This window comes from Neophocaena asiaeorientalis, unplaced genomic scaffold, assembly GCF_003031525.2.
Source record: "Neophocaena asiaeorientalis asiaeorientalis breed wild unplaced genomic scaffold, Neophocaena_asiaeorientalis_V1.1 scaffold100, whole genome shotgun sequence".
Classification (NCBI taxonomy): Eukaryota; Metazoa; Chordata; class Mammalia; order Artiodactyla; family Phocoenidae; genus Neophocaena; species Neophocaena asiaeorientalis.
The window spans coordinates 1,023,408-1,042,956 of NW_020173955.1; the positions used below are offsets into that span (position 1 = coordinate 1,023,408).

General features: G+C 36.4%; 1 protein-coding gene across 5 annotated transcripts in view; it reads left to right on the plus strand.

Annotated features, from left to right (window-relative positions):
- PELI1 (pellino E3 ubiquitin protein ligase 1) overlaps positions 1–19,549 on the plus strand; it is a 67,420-nt gene that overhangs the window by 26,499 nt on the left and 21,372 nt on the right. For all 5 annotated transcript variants that reach the window (XR_003004242.1, XM_024753056.1, XM_024753060.1 and 2 more), the window contains exons 2-6: positions 9,715–9,854; positions 12,615–12,744; positions 16,199–16,300; positions 18,522–18,719; positions 18,810–18,998. Coding sequence is in view for 4 of the 5 variants with exons in the window: in XM_024753056.1 (XP_024608824.1) it covers positions 9,784–9,854; positions 12,615–12,744; positions 16,199–16,300; positions 18,522–18,719; positions 18,810–18,998 (690 nt within the window). In the remaining variant the exon portion in view is untranslated. The remainder of the gene's footprint in view (positions 1–9,714; positions 9,855–12,614; positions 12,745–16,198; positions 16,301–18,521; positions 18,720–18,809; positions 18,999–19,549) is intronic.

Here is a 19,549-nt window from a genome sequence, read left to right on the forward strand (position 1 = left end):
GACTTGACAGGGCCAGCATAAATGGAAATCTTGAACCTTTAGGTTGTGAGAGGGCTGAAAGGAAGCAAACTTTGAATCATGAATGCATTTTTTAAATTAAATTTTTTGTTTTTAAATTTTTATTAAATTTGGAGGGCTATTTTGTTTTCTATTTTTATTATCTTTTTGTTTATAATTTTTATTTTGAAATAATTTTAGCCTTACAGAAAAATTGGAAAAATAATGCAGTGAGTTTACATATACCCTTTACTCAGCTTCCTCTAATGTTGACAATCTATATAACCAGAGTATAATTATCAAAACCAGGAAATTAATATTGGTACAATATTGTTCACTAAGCTATAGGACATAGTCAAATGCCAGTTTTCCACTCATGTCCTTTTTCTGTTCCAGGATCCAATTCCTGATCCCATATCCCATGTTGTTGCAGCTCCTTAATCTCCAATCTGGGAGTTTCTTAGTCTTCCCTTGTTTTTCATGACCTTGGCACTTTGATTACTGATAGTTATTTTGTAGAATGTCTGTTAATTTGGGTTCGTCTCATGTGTTCTCCTGATTAGATCCAGGTTATACAATTTTTGGCAGCATAACCACCGAAGTGATGTGGCTTTAGTGCATCATAATCAGGGAATACATGCTATCAAAATGTTTTATTACAGATGATGTTAACCTTGATCAGTTAAGATGGTGTCTCCCAGGTTGCTCCCACTGTGAAGTTACTATTTTCTCCTTTATAATTAATAAGTACCTTGGGGTAGGTACTTTGAGGCTATTGTTGTTGCCTTTTTAAAATGCGTGTAATTTGGTCAGTGTTTTAATAAAAATAAGGACTAGAGAAAACCCAGATTATTCTAGAGTAACCTAACTGTCCAAAAATAATCATTGCACCATACTTTTTGTGGAACATGGACTCCATATTCCATTTTTAATTTCATAGGTTGGTATAGATTTAAAGTGGTTGAGAAAAATCCATTTTATTCACTTTTTTCAAATTTAAATTTTATCCAAGGGACTTTTAAACTCAGCTTTAAAATGGAATTACTAAGAAAATTTAAATAGTCAATATTATAGAAGTTTATCCCATATTAGGACTGTAGCATTTATGTAAACTCTCACTCTTTAATACATTATATTAGAAAAAGAGTTGGGGGATTTTCTTGTTTGTTGTTTAGTTTCCCAATGTAGTTCTTTCCTCCCCACCCCCCATGAACTTTTCATTTAATTTTATTTAATTTTATTTATTTGGTTGCACTGGGTCTTAGCTGCAACAAGCGGGCTCCTTAGTTGTGGCATGCCTGTAGGATCTAGTTCCCTGACCAGGGATCGAACCCAGGCCCCCTGCGTTTGGAGCGTGGAGTCTTAACCACTGCCCTTTTTTTTTTAAACTTTTCATTTGAAACTCAGTTGTTTCAGCAGTTCCAGAGTACTGGCTAGAGTTTGAGTTGTAACCTTGGTTTTCTTATCTATTAAACAAGGAATATAATAGTTCCTACCTCATAAGGTTGTTCTGGGATTAAATCAGTTGATACATGTAAAGTATTTAGAACAGTGCTTGGCACAGAGACAAAACCCAGGAAGTGTTGGACACTATGAGAAAAGGGTAGCACAAGCATGAGTTGCCTGCCAGTGTTGGATGCTGACTTTAGAAAACTATAGAATTTCCAATGAGTATACTTTTATCAGATGTTTTATGTTCCAAGTAGCTAGCTAATCCCACTGAATTGGCTGCATTCTGCAGAATTTTCTTTGAGACTTTAGCGGTTAAATCTAGGGGAATTTCTAGTCTTGCTTTCTGAGAAGTATATTATCATTTTAGGAACTTTGGTAGTCTAAAAGAGTTAAATACAGGCCAAGCATGGGCAGAGACAGTAAAAATGTTTGAGTCCTTAGTTGTGTCTTTTAAAACACATTTTCTAGATGTGGGGAATTAAGTGATCATTTTGGAGTGGGGTGGCAAGGTTGTATTTAAACCCCCTTCCCCAGTCAGGAATACTGCCCTGCAGTTTTCTCTTGGCTGTCACTTTTCTGGGAGTGCATGAAGGCTTCTGTCCATAGGCTATCTGGACTCTCTTCTACTACACGTTTTTTTCTTCCTGGTGGTGCCAGGAATTTGTCTTAGTGTAATACCCTGCTTTTACCCTTGGGTTCCTTTCTCCCCTCCTCATTTTTAAAATAAGCGTGCAAAGTCCACTGTTTACTGATGTTTTTGTTGTTGGTCACTACCAGGAAACAGGGTTGACAAATACAATGAGCATTGAGGAAGTGACAAAGTTTCAAATCTCAAAAAGCCCTAGTCATAGTTGCATAGTTGTGACTAGTGTATGCTGGAGTGTAACTTGTCTAGAGTTTATTATACTTTTTAGTCTCTCTCCTAAATGGCCCCATAATAGGGTCTCTTGCTCTTATTTAGGAGTCAGCCCCACCCAACCTTGTTTGGGGTGTGATTAGTGGTATCAAAAAACCTGGACTACTTAACTTCTAGGAGTGTCAGTCTTCCCATTTATCAAATGGGGATAAATGATTATACCTGATATAGTTGTGATAGAAATTAAATGAGTTAAATAATGTATGTTTAATTAATATATGGGTTTCAGCTAGCTCTGCCAAATATTACCTGTGTGGCCTTGAACCAGTCATTGGCCCTTCTGACTGACAACTTCTGTTCCCTGTCTGGAAAATGGAGTTAGTAAGACTTTCCTACCTAATTCACATGGCTATTGTGAAGGTCAAATAAAATAATCTTATGAGAAAGCACTTTGCTAATTAACATTCTGTGCAAGTACAAAATAGACCTTAATCTAAGTTTGATTCAGATTGATACGCCTTTTGATTTAAAAGCATTCCCCTATGCTTTCCAAAGCCTACTTCTAGTTTCTCTAGGTATGGGTCCCCTAGGTCAAGAAGATATTTCCTTATCTGGCCTCCACAGATTAGCCTTTCTCTAAATGTCAAGCTACCCAGCACTGGCATTATAGCTACTTCTTTGGCCACCCCAACTCCAGTCCCTTCAACCACTTGAGAGAGGTTGCTACAATACTAAAATATTTTAAATGCACAGAAATATTAATAATTAATCACCATCAAGGTAAGATGATAGTTCTCCCATTCTCACTCCCAGCCACTCTTTTCAAGTCTGATAAAATACTGAAACTGCAGCTTCAAAGCCATTGCCTTCACTATCACAAGGCTTAGTAATAACCTTTTGAGACATCAGTATGATTATGGTAGTAAGCAAATGTTTATTAAATACCTTGATATGTACCAAGCATTATACCAAAAGTATGGGAAATTCCCCTCTGAAAAAAAAATTGTTATCCCGTTTGTTCTCAGTGGCTCTGAGAGTGAAGAAGAATGGAGAGGAAGTTAGGGGATGGAGTGTGGGAAGGTGAGACATTTTTGATCATTACAACCAGGGGTGCTGCTGAGCTTCTTAAAATGCACAGGTCAGCCCCCTGCCCCCATGTCAAAATGTCAGTAGTGCCAAGGCTGAGAAACCCTAGCTTAGAGGAACAAATACTGTCTGTGGGAAGGATGTTCATTGCTTTCCCATCAGGATGAAAATACGTTATCCCTGTAGCTGATAGAATATCAGCATGTCATTTGGCCACCTTAAAAGGGGAGGCTGGGAGTTTGTCCAGGGGATGCCCTGTATCCTGAGAAGGGGAACATGGCCTTCACTTCCTTCAGTGCTATACTCAGAAGCCAGAAGACACCGACAGAAAGTAAAGTAGTAACTTCGTACTCCTACAGCTGACACCATTATTTCTCCTATCCCTCCTCTCCTTTTATGGAAAAATGCTGCTTATTAATCCTGCTGGTTGTGAAAGAAGGAAGAAGGTGATTAATTTTTCACTCTTATCAAGCAGCTGCTATAAGTTTACCTCCCTCCAATCATCAGCTAAATTGGTTTCATAAAATGGCTCTACCACAAATATAAGAAAACAGTTCCTTCTGTTTGAGTCATCCTTTTGAAATCAGCCACAGGAGAACTCTAGTGTAGATGGAAATCTGTTTCATCAGAGATAATATATGCAATCCACGTTGTATTTTTCACCATAAAGAAGCTTTATAACATTTTCATGTTTTAAAACATTTTCTTTTTTTCCCCAGCACCCCTTATGCCTACTCACTTGCCCGCCAAAATAGGAGTGTTCAAAAGATTATGTAAACATCTTCCTAAGATCTGTTTTGTCCCTTGCTTAGTGTTTGTTTTGCTTCTTTTTATTTTTCAGGACAGGAATCTTGTACTTGTGTTTAGTATTTAGTAAGCAAGCAAAAGGGCTGTGTGCAATGTAAAAAAAAAAAAAAGAAAAGAAAAGAAAAGTGTTATGTTGAGGGAGCAATTTGGACAAAGATTGGTTTCCCAGATTTCCTTCTTAAGGTAAAACTGACAATTACCTATTATGGAGAGCCTCCTTTGCAAAGACTTGATAAGAAAACAATTGTATTTCACTGGGCTTTAAAGAACAAATGATTAGAATGTTGTATCAGTCAAATTAATGAGACTATTTCTAAGAAATATATTTTTTATGGCTAATTATTCATATTTTCCTTGCCCACACAAAAAACACTATTCCAGAATATATTTCTTTTAAAAATTTGTTTAACTTGGGAAGGTCCCTGCTGATGAGAACAGCATGCTTAGTTTTCAAGCATCAAGCAGAGCTTCAAAGTAATAGATATTATAGAAAACAGCCTTATTAATATCTTAGCAAGGTTTTCTTTATCATTTTTTTCAAGTCTCATGTAGAACTAATGGTGCTATTTCATATTCTTTGTGCTAGATCACCTTGGGGTAGGACTGAATATATGGGGTCAGACCAACTAACTTAATACCAACAGGGTGGGGCCTGTGACTGAGGCATTAGAATATAAATACTTTATGTATATACCCATTTCATGTTCTCAGGAGCATGACTTAAGGAATTGATTTTGAAGAAATCTGTATATTATTCAGATTTCAAAACACAGAGATTATATAAAGAGAGTGAATGCAAGATCACTATCTAGCTGCTGGGCTTTAGGATTATACATAACCAGTACTACTAAAGTACTTTATTACAGATTTTAGATTATTAGATACAGAAGTAGAAGCCAAGTTTGTGTTCCTGTGATTGAAATTTTGATATCACTGATAAAATATACCAAATCAGACCTTCTAAGGGACCTAACCAGAGTAAGAATAATTGGGAATATGTTATTTTTCTTGGCTCATTTGGCCAGCGGTTCTAGAAAGTATAGAATGGTGAGTATACACCAGCCCTACTCTACTAATTCCTTGTCAAATCTAAAATTTGTTCCTTTTTCTATAGAGGCAATAGGACTAAATCTATAGTGCCATGTGCACATTACTTGTAAATTCTTATGTTAGGACCAGATGGTCTCTTACATATTTCCACCTCCAAAATTATCTTCATTTTACTTTAGTCCCTTCATCTTTAGAGTTGAGGAAACAGATTACTTTGTTCAAAGAGAGAGCTAGAACTGGAACATAGGCTAATACTTGCTAGCCATGCTTTAAACTAATATCAGCCAAATATGGACATACATGTATCATTTTCAGATTTTTGCCATATATGTGTACTTACTAATCCTATTAATACTATTGAAATTGACTTCTTTAAATAAGTTCTTTTTAAGGAAATGTTTTGCTACTATAAATGAAAACCCCCCACTTCCTAAAAATAGAAAGTAACTCTAAAAAAGAATCTGAATCAAGACAAAGCAGTGTTATTAAAACTTAATTTAAAATTTCAATTTAATTCTTATTAAAATTTTAATTCTTGCTGCTCTTGGTCAGAAGTGTGTCAAAGCAATGTTTTCATGTTTGACGGCAGTACCTTAATTGTCTAAGAAGACCACATTTAAAACCTCTAGTTAAGCTTCTGCTTAGCTTTTTAAAATGGAATGCTTCTTTAGGGGAGAAAAGATATGGATACATGTTCATATATTAAAATATGATGCAGTGTAGATTAGATGGTCTTGTTATATGGAACTAAATTGTTCTTTAGTTAATTTTTCTTAAAACTTTTACATTTTTACATTGAAGGATTTAGTTAGCTTCACATCAGTTTCTTTTTCTAAATGGGGTATTTGATCAGTATAGTTTATTTTACTTAAGTGAACATTTCTGCACAAACCTAATGTCTCATAATTATGGTGCTATACCTATATATTGATTTCTGTAAACTTCGAACAATTTAATATATTAAAATCTGGTCATCAAAAGCAAATTCATCTGGGGAGATGAGAAGATTTTATAGCATATTTGAAGGAAATGTTTTTCTTAAAGTAATTCTTTACAAATGTGTCATTTCTTTAATTTAATAAGCAATTTTAAAATTTACCAACAAAAAAGTGTGTTTGTCTGGATTGCTGGTCTAAATGTGTATGTCAGTTACAAGGGAATAAAAGGGCATCAAAAAAGCTAAGCCTTGTTTTTTTACTTGTTCTTACTCATTGGGCTACAAATATTCTTTCTTTTTTTTTTTTTCGCGGTACGTGGGCCTCTCACTGTTGTGGCCTTTCCCGTTGTGGAGCACAGGCTCCGGACGCGCAGGCTCAGCGGCCATGATTCATGGGCCCAGCCGCTCCGTGGCATGTGGGATCTTCCCAGACCGGGACACGAACCTGTATCCCCTGCATTGGCAGGCGGACTCTCAACCACTGCGCCACTGGGGAAGCCCAAGGGCTACAAATATTCTGTGTTGCCTTCTTTCCAGAAGTGTTGCTGTACAAGCATATTTTACTGTAATGTAGAAAAAGGCAAGTAGGCATTTTTCATTCATGAGTTGCTTATGAAACCAATTAGTGGAAGGATAAAAACAAGAGACTTTCATGGGTTAGCTAGAAAAGTTTTCTTGTGAAACCTTCATAACAGGGCTATCAGGATGACCATGGAGAGAATAGATATAGGAAGTACCTGGTCCCATTAAACTTCTGATAAAATAGACATCATAGTATTGTGGGGATTATTTATTGTAGTGATTTTTCTAGCTTATCAGAAGTGCTAGTCTTTTGTTTTTCATACATGTGTCAAATTTATATTTTTAATTAAACTTTTTATTTTGAGGTAATTGTAGATTCATATGCAGTTGTAAGAAATAATACAGAGAGAGAGAGAGAGATCCTTTGTACCCTTTACACAGTTCCCCCCAATGGTAATAGTTGCAAAACTATATAGTACAATATCACAGCCAGAATATTGACATTGATAAGGATACAGATATATTTCCATCACCACTGTGGTTCTTTCCTGTTGCCTTTTTGTAGCCACGCCCACTTCCCTCCTACTTCCCCCCTCCTTAACCTGTGGCAACCACTTACCTGTTTTCTGTTTCCATAATTTTGTCATTTTAAGAATGTTATATAAATGGAATCATATGTAACCTTTTGAGCTTAGATTTTTATACTCAGCATAATTCTCTAGAGAGTTGTCCATGTTGTTTCATGTACCAATAGTTTGTTCCTTTTTCTTGCTGGGTACTATTCCATAGTATGGGTGTACCACAGTTTAATCATCCACTCAGTAAAGAACATCTGGGTTGATTCCAGTTTTTGGCTATTACAAACAAAACTGCTATAAACATTTATGTACAAGTTTTGTGTGAACATAAGTCTTGATTTCTTTGCGAGAAACGCCCAGGAGTACAATATATGTATTACCTTAAATAATTGCCTTAAATATTTCCTTTACATACATTTGGAACTACATAGGACAGTTAAAATTTTTGCTTTGACCGTCAAACCTAATACAGAAAATTCAAGAAAAGGAAAGCTTATTTACCCATATTTTTACTACCATGTTCTTTCTCTTTTCTGATGTTCCAAGTTTTTTTTCTTATTTATCTTCTGTCTAGAGAATTCCCTCTAGCCATTCTATTAGAGTAGATCTGCTGGTGACAAATTCTCTTAATTTCCCCTCATCTGAGAATGTCTTGATTTCCCCTCCATTTTTGTTGGGTGTAGGAATCTGGTTGATAGTTATTTCCCTTCAGCACTTGAAAAGGGCTACTTTCTTCTGGCTTCTATAGTTTCTGGTGAAAAATTGTCATTCTAATTGTTTTTTCCCCATAGGTAGGGTGTAGTTTTTCTCTGACTGCTTTTAAGAAAATTTCTTTGCCTTTAGTTTTCAAAAGTTTGATGTGTCTTGGCATAGATTTCTTTAGTTCTATCCTGTGTGGGATTTGTTCAGCTTCCTGAATCTGTGGTTTTGTTTCTCTTTTCAGATTTGATGAGTTTCAGTCATTATTTTTTAGTACTTTTTCAGCTCCACTCTTTCTCCTTTCATTCTGGACTCTGGTGATAAAAATCTTAGATCTTTTGCTGTAGCCCCACAGGTCCATGAGGCTCTGTTTTTTTCTGTTTTTTGTTTCCCAGTCTATTTTTCTCTCTGTTGTTCACACTGGGTACTTTGTGTCTTCCAGTTCACTGATCCTTTACTACATTCCTTCCATTCTGGGTTGAGCCCATCCAGTGAGCTTTATATATCTTCTGTTTCTTTGCAGAGACTTTCTATTTTTTTTGTTTGTTTGTTTGTCTATCCCAAGCTTGTTTGTAATTGATTACTGAAGCATTTTTATCATGACTGATTTAAAATCTTTGTTAGATAATTCTCACATCTGTGTCATCTAAGTTTTGGCATCTGTTGATTATCTTTTTACATTGTTTTAATTCTATCTAGTCCTTGATATAATAAGTGGGTTTTCTCTGAAACCTGGACATTTTTGTATTAAGTTCTGACACTGGATATTATCCAGACCTTCTCTTTTCACTGGCTTTTCCTCACATTGCTTTGTCAGGGGAAGAGGGGGAGCCTCTTTGTTTTACTGCCAGGTGGACATGGAAGTCCAGGTTCCCTCCTCAGCCTCCATTGACACCTGAGGGAAGGAGATCCTGCCGAGTCCAGGATGGAAGTCCAGGCTCCCTGTGGTCTCCACTGACACCACTAGGGCATAGGAGGGGGCATGTTACTAGCCAACAGGCTGGAAGTGCTGGCTTTCTACTTGGCCTGCTCTGACACTACCTGTGGCAGGGGCAGGGCCAGGGCCAGGGGAGGTCAGGCTGCCTCATTATGGCCTCATGAGGTAGAAGTCTGGGCTCCCCACTCAGGCCTTGCCGGTGAAGGTGGTGGTAGGGTCACAGTGTTTTCTGTGGTGTTGGCTGCAGTAGAGCAGTCATTGTCAAAAGTTTTCTGTCTTGCTAAGGCTGCTGTTTTCTTGTTCCTTCGATTAGGGAGGCCAGGCATTTGTCAGGTGTTTGTTTGTTTGTTTTTTCTGTCTGCCAGTTGGTATTTCCAGGTTGCTAGATTCTTCAGCTCCAAGTCTGGGATTATATTAGGCAAAAAGAAAACCCAGAGAACTCGCCACTGAGTCATTCCTTGGACCCGGAGGCCCCTAACTATTCTGCCTTCTCTCTACTTCTCAGAGTCTTCTTATGTATTATATATAATGTCCAGGGTTTTTAGTTATAATTAACAGAAATAGTAGGGAAAATAATGTCTACTTCATCTTCCTGGAACCAGAAGTTGCTAAATTTACATTTTTAATGTATTTAAAGGGTTATATCAAATATATAACCATTATTGGGGAAAATGTCACATACTTTATATATTATGTACATAATATTGTGCTCACAAAGACTGCTAGAAAAGAACATCTTTATTTAAACTGAAATTCATTGTTCAAATTATTAATGAAAACTTTTCCCCTCTAGGAAATAATGCAAAAGGTGTCCCAAGGCTCCTGATCAGTGAACAGAGATTTGAGAAAAACAGCCAAGCTCATGTTTTCTCCTGATCAAGAAAATCATCCATCCAAAGCACCAGTAAAATACGGTGAACTCATTGTCTTAGGGTAAGGTTTCTCCATCTGATGAGCATATAATTGAATGATATATGGTAACTTGAACATCTAGGTTAAAAGTACCTTTTTTAGAATTTATATCCTACCTATTTCCAAAGAGTATTTAAGGCTACAGAATAATATTACCAAATCAAGAAACTCTTTTAATTCTCATTTTAATATCATCTTTTATAAGTACTCAAATGCTACATAAACTCTGCCTCATCCTCACCCCTGGAAAGGGCAAACCGTAAAGATGAAGTAAAAGAGGTATTTGTCTAAAGTCACATAGCCAGTCCATTTGTCTTTCCTGTCCCTTTTAGAAAACTTGCCTCAGCTGACTTTACCAGAAATCCCCTCTCTGCGTAGGTGATTTCATGTAGGTTAGTATTTATTTATTCCTTTCCCCTCTGAGGTAGTTGCTGCTTTGTGCTTATAGTCCTGTACTTGAAGAAAAGAGTTGTATAGACATGACGATATGATAATTCTGCAGCCAGGACCTTGCTACTTGTTTACTTCAAAAGTAATCTCATCCATTCAACTCACACAGATATAATCTGTGATTGAGGAATAGATGATTCCATTATTTCAGTTTATTCAATCTAAACTTGCCACAGCTGTCAAAATGGAGACACAGTGTTACTCTGTTTACTAGAGATCTCAGAAACTAGAAATTGTGACATTTATTTTCCCCCTACTGTTTCTCTCCTGCCTAAAAAGCGGCTCTAGACATTACAACATGTTTTAGAATCAGGTTGGTGCAAATTCTTCTTTAAATGAGAATGTGTCCATTGTTTCAGATAAGAAAGTAAGAAAAACCGGGGAGATAATATGGCATTACTGAGCTTGACTAGAAGCCAGGAATCCTGGATTCCAGTGCTTATTCCAACACTGCTAGCTGTATGGCCTTAGGCAAGTCAGTTAACCATTCTGGGCCTTAGTTTACTCTTCTGTAAAATGACAGTTAGACAAGATCATCTAAGGCCCTTTGAGATTAAAAAAAAAAAAAAAAAAGCATGTTTTTTCCCAAAATCAATTTAAAAGATTATAAACAATATAGTAACTACAATATTACAATTTCAAATCACATAGGTTTTGATGTATTAATGACAAACAGCTTTTAACCACCAAAAACTTTTCAAAGTTAAATTCTTCAGGAAATTTGAGTCATTTGAAGACTTAGAATTTAAAATTTAGTATATGGTTTAAACTGGCTTTTAGCCCAGCAGTTTCTCAGTTAATCTTATCAGTAGTACTTGTCTCTGTACCTGGCACTTGGTATCTTAAAATGCAAATAATGCTTCTTCTCAACCCTCTAGAAGGAGAAGTCAAGCTGCATAAGGTTGTCAGTTTCATGCTGTTGCTCTTTAAAAAATGAGCTCTGAGCTGCAGGAACACAGTGTGGGAATAGAGAGCATATGTCCAGGAGAGGAACAAGGCAGGCTCTGGGTGGACAGTTGTGAGGGGCAGTGAAGAGCCCACAGTGGGTGGGCTGGGGCCAGCACAGCCTAGAATAGCAGACTTCATGCATTAGCTGCCGGCGCCACTCTGAACTTCCAGCAGGGGTTTTCTCCAGTAGAGTCAGAGTGTGTGACATTTTTATAAAGCTTCAGTGTAATTGCTGTATCTGACAGTCTTTGAGGAAACTCCCTTCCCTTCCTTGTCAGACACTAATATAGGCCATTTTACAAGTACATTCTCCTCCACCCTCAAAAGTGTCCCCATTTTTTGCCTCATTTTCCCCCAGATTAACCAACTGTAAATAAGAAACCATCAAACCAAAGTTTTTTGTCGGGCGGTGAGGGGATAGTACGTGAGGAGAGATCATTATTAAGCTACCGTTCATGCCGCAACGGTGCAGTAAAGAATGAAAAAAGAGTGACAAACACCTGGATTCCAATTCTAGCTTTGCCAGTGTCACTTGTGTGACCTTCAGGAAATAACTTAATTCCTCTGAGCCTCTGAGGAACTTAATTCCTCTGAGGGATAACTTAATTCCTAACCTGTAACAGTGGCTAGTGGTGCCAGTCTCGCAGTTTTTATGAGAATGGATTAAGGGAGGTGATGTGTGGAATAGAACCCACTAGTGCCTAGTACATAGTAACACCAAAATGTTTTGAACTTTTTTCCTATTAGTTCAGTCCTTGCTTACTTGCTTAGCTTTAGGGCACATATATGCTATCATGGAGAAATGGTCATAAGGTCTGAACAACAAAAGTATGTTTAACTGCCACCTGGTTACACTCAGGCAGGTTTTGCTGACATAATGTGAATGTGAGTGTGTACATGGCAAGTAGCTGAGACTTAAACAAACCTAAAAATTCCTTATTTCAGAAGTTCAGCTATTTATAAAGTGTTTGGTTCATAGTTAAAGGAGATTATATTGTACTTTTAAAGGTTGTATTAGCACATGCAAACATTCACCTTTTTAAAAAAATAGAATGAGTCGTAAGAAATCAGATTTGCCATTAATCAGCTCTTGATTATCTTGAATAAAAGAGGGAAGGAAAATATAGATAATTCAAAGCTGTGTGTAATCCAAAAGGTACTTCTCTGTGACTTCGAATGTCACCAGAAAGAATCTCATTTTGTTTCACACTCAGGCAGCTGGTCTGAGGATCAGCAATTGCTAGAAGTTAATTCCAGACACTTACAATCTGCTAATACATAATTAATTGGGGACTGATATCCTCTAAGACAGTGTAAAACATTTGTTTTAGAATTGGTGTGGTTCTTACATGAGATCCCCTAAACTTTTTTCTCCTCCATCAGGTATAATGGGTCTCTCCCAAACGGCGATAGAGGAAGGAGGAAAAGTAGGTTTGCTTTGTTTAAAAGACCTAAGGCAAATGGGGTGAAGCCCAGCACTGTGCATATTGCTTGTACTCCTCAGGCTGCAAAGGTAAAAAAAAAAAAAAAAAAAAACCCAAAAAATAAAAACTAAATGAATTAACTTGGAGAAATTGAAAGACTTGTACTTGCTGTTCATATTCTTTAGCATTCCCTTCACATTCTGTACCAGAAGCTTCCTTTTGTTTGGGTGGGAGAGGACACTTTGGAGATACAATATCTGAAGAACTGCCATCTGGAAGAGCATAGGACTTTTTTTTTTTTTTTTTTTTTAATAACAAACTGGGATCAGTGGGTGGAAATTAGAAGGAAATAATTCCTTTTTCTTATTAAAAAGGTGTGGGTGGGGTGGGGCCAGGGCTTTATGTAGTATTTGGAATTGTGAAACTCCCCTGAGAAGTAGGGCGTCCTGCTGTTACCAGAGAGACCCTGCCTGGGCTGGGCAGGGAATGTGGTTCATAATATTTGTATTCAGGTACTAGAAGCATGTTTGGATGGGGTGATTTTTTTAAACTAAAGATCCTATGGATGCTCTTGTTTTTATTTATTTTTTGTTTTATGATCCTCATGGCTTTTAGCATACTGCCTTGAACACCGTAGACCTGAATAATTATTAAATTGAATCAAAGCTATGAAAGCAAATACCCAATTGTGTCTATAATGTAACTTCTCAATCTCCTGGCCTATTTAATGCTTCTCACCCCCTTTTTATTTCCCAACCAAGATCTCAAGAAGCTGGGCCACCATTTCAGGACCCTTGGGCTTTTCCTAGACAATAAGGGGGAATTTTCAGATCTTTACATTTCCTGTGAATTCCTCTACTTCCAATTTTATAACAGACTGAATTTGATACTGTGGTGAGTGAATAAAAATTACAAAGAGTTCTTAGACTTCTGGAAGTATCTATATCTTTAGCTAAGCAGCCCCAGAATGTACATTAATATTACACCATCTGAGGTATATTTTTGTAGGTTTAATAAATGAGAGAGAAATTGGCATACGGTGCCTTGCTCTAGGTCACAGCTCTGGTCCCTGAAGTCAGTTGGATTTTTGGCTTTGTTTTATATCCAGTGTGGTGTCTAAACAAGAGATCTTATGCCTTGAGTAGTCTCCTCTTTTACTGTTCAAGAACCAGTGAATGTAGAAAAGGGACAGTTTCTTCTAGGTGTTTCTTTCTGCTCCTTTGCAGAGAAGGGATGTGCTGATAAATAATAAGCAGGTGGTGGAGTGAAAGGCTTATTGATCCAGTCTGAGGAGTTTCTTTCCAGTATTTCCCCACAGAAGTGCTCTTGACATTTTGGGTGTGCCAATTCTTCTTTATGCAGGACTGTCCTACATATTGTAGGATATTTAATATTCTTGGTCCCCAGCCACTAAATGCCATTTAAGCCCTCAAATCATTGTGACAGCCAAAAAATGCACCTACGTATTTCCAAATTTCCCTTACACAGCTAATATTACCTCTGGTTGAGACCCACTATCAGAAATCTTTCTGATCCTTACTTCTGTAATTTCCTATTCTGTACTTTTCTACATATTTTTACTGTCATGCTCCTTATGTTTCATTGTTGGCTCCTTTTCATCTTTACTAGGCAACAAGAATCTTAGGGGTCAAAAATTGACATTTTCCTCTTTCAATTTTGGAGGGATGTGGTAATGAGGTCATGAAGAAAACTAATTGTTTAGTCTGGCAGTCATCTGGGATGAGTGGTTAAACCCTGCCTTCCAGTCCAGTGAGAACTTGACGTAGTTCTTATTCTCAATCTAAGAGTAGGTCTGATAGTTTAAAAAACAAGCAAACAGCAACAAAAAATCCAGGGCTTACAATCTCAAAGTACACAAAACCTTTGTTTTTAAATCCCTTTAGCCATTAAGAATTAACTTCCAGGGCTTCCCTGGTGGCGCAGTGGTTGAGAGTCGGCCTGCCGATGCAGGGGACGCGGGTTCGTGGCCCAGTCCGGGAAGATACCACAACCAAAATACTGAGCAATTCTTTCATTGAAAAATCAGCTGCTTAATGCTGAGTTAAAATAATTATAGGTTTTTAAACCTTTAAAACCATTTTGTAATGTTTATGAACACATAAGTGTGTAGTAAAACATGTTAAGCACATGCATGGGAGTGACCTACACTGCACTCTTGAGGTTTAGTACCTCCACAGAGAGAGGGGAGTAGGGAAGGACATGTAAGCAGCCTTCATTATATCTGCAGCTTAATTTCTTTTAAAAAATCAGAAGCAAAAATGACATTAGTAAGAATGATAAAGCTGGGTAGTTAGTACCCAGGTGTTTGTTTATTCTCTTTGTATATTTGAAAATTTCACGATCTTAATTATCTTAAAACTATGGGTTTAAGGCTTTATCTATTACAGATTAGCTACAAATTAAAACCAAGTAAAATTGTATAATGTCAAAGTTCTAATTAAGAAAGTTTTTTCATTTAACCTCTTTACTGCCTATAGTCATTCTTCTGTGTCTTTCTGTTTTTTCTTTTATGCAACCTGTTTCCACTTCCTTTGTGCAGGTTTTTCCCCCTTTGCTATTATCGTCAACTCATATACATAGAAAACGCCTGAAAACAAAACTGAAAAGTTCTTTTTAGCAATGTTTTTAGTTTGGCATAAGTCAGAAGTACAGTCATAAGCATTGTATCCATTTCCTTTGGTATGTTTAATCATTCTGTGAATTTTTCTGTATCTAGCCCAGCATATGGCAAATATTTGTCATCTATAAAGTCACAGAATGGCTAGGAAAACCAATTATCTCTGCTTATTTGTTAACTTTAAACCTCTTTGAGTTACTTTAAAAATAAGATTCCTCTTATCTTGCAAGATTTTGTATTTTCTCCTTATCAGAGCACTACTGAGTACTACTTTCAGTTTCTACCTGGGATTTGGTTTTGATTACCTTATAATTTAAAATACTTATAATGGAGACTCAGATTGTATAATATTTTTATACAGTGAACTTATGTTCTTACTCTATAATTGCTTCAGTGTACAGGCATACCTCAGATATATTTGGGGTTCAGTTCTAGACCACCACAATAAAGCAAATCACAACAAATTTTTTTGGTTTCCCAGTGCATATAAAAGTTATGTTTACACTATGCTGCATTCTACTAAGTGTGCAATAAGAGCATTGTGTCTAAAAAAATAATGTATATACCTTAATTTAAAACTACTTTATTGCTAAAAAATGCTAACCATCATCTGACAATGCAGAGTTGCCACAAACCTTCAGTTTGTTAAAAAAAAAAAAAAAAACACGCAAAATCTGTGAAGCATAATGAAATGAGGTCTGCCTAAATTCTTCCGCATCCCACTTAACCTAAGAAACCACTGTCACAGCCGAGCTTATGCAAGAGTTATTAATCTCTACCCTAAATTTCAGGGGGAAAATATGTTACACACATAATAAATAGATGACCTTTCTTTTTTTATGAAAAGATTATCTATTTTGATTGACCTACCTGCTAATTTTTGCTATTGATCTTTCCTTCCTTAGGCAATAAGCAACAAGGACCAGCATAGCATATCATACACCTTGTCTCGGGCCCAGACAGTGGTGGTTGAATATACTCATGACAGCAACACTGATATGTTTCAGGTATTGTAACATCTACATTTTTTTTTTTTTAAGTTAAAAACCTGTTGTAAGTGACTTGTGCTGTGGTCTGATTAAGGATTGTCATATTTGAATGCATTTCATTAAAACACATATTGATTTCTAAACCCCATATGTAGAAGTCCATGTAGCATGGTTAAAAGATGGGCTCTGAAATCAGAATTCCTGGTAAACATTACTTAGTTACTCTCTGCCACAGTTTCCTCCTATAAAGTGCAGATAATAGAACTTCCCTCGGGTGACTATTAGGAGGCTTAAATGTGTTAATACCTATAAAGTCCTCAGAACTGTGCCGGGTACCTGGTAAACACTTAACTGGTAATATTAGTAGCTATAATAATTATTAGCTATTATTATCTAAAAAAAGGAGCCAAGAGATATTTTGTACACATTTATGATTTCTTTTTTGCTTGTCTCCTTCCTCTCTAGGCAACTGAAACTACAGGCAGTTTCTAACTGTTCACATCATATATGTGGAGTCAAACTTGCTTCTCAACACATATTTGGTCAAAGCTATTGGCAATAACAGTTTTTATTTCTCTCATTCTTTGTACCAATCCAGTGCTGATGGTTTTATAAATTGATAGATGATAGAAAAGCTAAACCCAAAGACATAAGCAAAATTCATGATATCTTCTCCCTTAATATTGGGTTTTGTAAGGCCTTGGGCTTTTTTGAAACAAATGGGACATAAAGTACCTAATAATGTTGTTCTTATAATTGTAGCCCCAATGACATTTCAGTTTTTCTTTATTTTAAAGAATTAAATGAATATGAAAAGGCCTGGAGATGTCTTTGCTGTAGTCAGTAACAAAGTATTTCTTTAAAGTCACTATCCCCCACATCCTTTTAATGGAATGCTGAATTTTTTAGAACAGTAGAAATATTTTTAGTTCCAAAGGTCTGAGACCATTTTCTTTGGATATCATATTCTTAAAAATAAAGGGACATCCAATGTTACATTTTTTAACCAAAAAATTTCCCCCTAACACTATCCAAACTAAATAAAGACTTTGTACTTCGTGGCAGGATAAAAACACTGAAGAATTTTATCTAAAAGTGTGCTGATATAAGGAATTCTTAAAGCTCAACTATGCAAAGAATGACTTAAGAGTCGTCATCTTTGTAAAGGGTCAATATTTTTTCTTAGTAACGGTATTCTTTAATTTTTATGATACTACTTTATAACAAATACATTAATGAACTGATTTCTAAATGTTTAAAACTCTGTGACATTTGTCACTTCTGTCATTTCTTCCACTGATTTCCTTTTTTCTTTTCAACATTCATCTTCCAAAATGAAATTAATTTATACTTGCTAGACCTTTGAAGATGTTTAGTTCACTGACACCTCACCCAGCAGAACTTTGTTCTAAGAACCTTGTCTCTCTGAAACATAACCAAGAACGAGGAAGAAAACAAAAAGGACATCTAGGCATATAAAATAAATGCCACAAAGTCCATGCACTTTTCCCTGCTCCCTGGAGAATCCCTTAGGCCATCACTAAGAACCTTTTGAAATACTATTCTTTGAAGTTTGGTTATTTGATTTCTCAATGCATGGCAGAATTAGAGTAACTAGTTAGAGGAGGGCTATGCTGCTAGAGACAAATATGCCCAACAGCAAGAAATGATGGCTGACAACCTGACAGAAAAGACACAAGAATCCTGTAAAGTATACATAAGACCTCAAAGCACGGCTTTGTAAGCCTTTAACATAAGGATCAGCGTTCCTCTACACCTTTATAGCACCTGAAGACATCAGGGCAGCTCAGCTTAATATAAAGGTATTCGTAGTATAATGTCCTGGAGTCATCATAAAAGATTTACTTTTATGTTCATTATATTCTGTTAAGGAAACTAGAGTAATACATGGTAGACATATTTCTGTCCAAAGAGGTTAAAATTAAAATCTGCAGCCACCCAGAAATCTCAGCCATCCTAAACATTTCATTCCCTGAGGTTTCATATATTCTGGATTGTAAGTTCCTACTTAATTTTATGCTCTAAGTGATTACTACATCAGAGGGAATGTGACAGATTGGTTTTCAAGGGTATAGATGCCCCAGAGTTAAGTATGATAAGTTTGAGCATTAGAAATTTCGGAGGCTTAATGATTTCACCTTACTGTTCGTGCCTTTCTTGAGTGGATTTTCCATTGTGTTCCTTTGAATAGGTTTATAGATATTTGTTTTTCCCTTAGATTGGTCGGTCGACTGAAAGTCCCATTGACTTTGTAGTAACTGACACAGTTCCTGGAAGTCAAAGTAATTCTGATACACAGTCAGTGCAAAGCACCATATCAAGATTTGCCTGTAGAATTATATGTGAACGGAATCCCCCATTTACAGCACGGATTTATGCTGCAGGATTTGACTCATCAAAAAACATCTTTCTTGGGGTAAAAAGCTTTTTTCCTAAATGTTGCATTTTATAACCACTTCTATTTCCCAGTTATAAATAAACAGAAGATCACTATTTTTCCTACTAGGAGAAGGCTGCCAAATGGAAGACATCAGATGGACAGATGGATGGCTTGACCACCAATGGTGTTCTTGTTATGCATCCACGCAATGGGTTCACAGAAGACTCTAAGCCTGGAATATGGAGAGAAATATCAGTGTGTGGAAATGTATTCAGCCTGCGTGAAACCAGATCAGCTCAGCAGAGAGGGAAAATGGTAAGTACTGAGATGTAGCTTCTTTTTTTAAACAACAATAAACTCATAGGGTGAGTTGGACTGAGTGCATTACATATTCCCAAAAACTATTTAATCTTTTACTGACACAGAGTACCAAGTATGGCTATCAAGTGCTGACAACCAAATACTATACCAGGAGGATAATATCTTAATGTTTCAATTAGAACACTCTAAAAATTTATTCTTCTTTTATATTAATGTATTTTAAAACCTAAGCTTTCCCAATTTAAACAGCACTCTGTGTATTTTCTACTTGTATCTATATATCTTTGACCAACATATTTACCAAATTGGAAATATTAAACTTACTGATTAGCCAGATGTTTTAATCATAAATTGTCTTTACTATAAAGCTGAAAAGAGATAAGTTACTGCTCAATATTTTATCCTTGATTTTCAAACCTATATTTTTCATGACTACCATTTGAGTTTCTTAAATAAACAACCAGAGGAAATCTTGATTCTTGAGTAAGGAGCACGTAAGACCAAGACTCTTAGGTAAAAATCCAAAACTCAGTGGTCAATGTGTT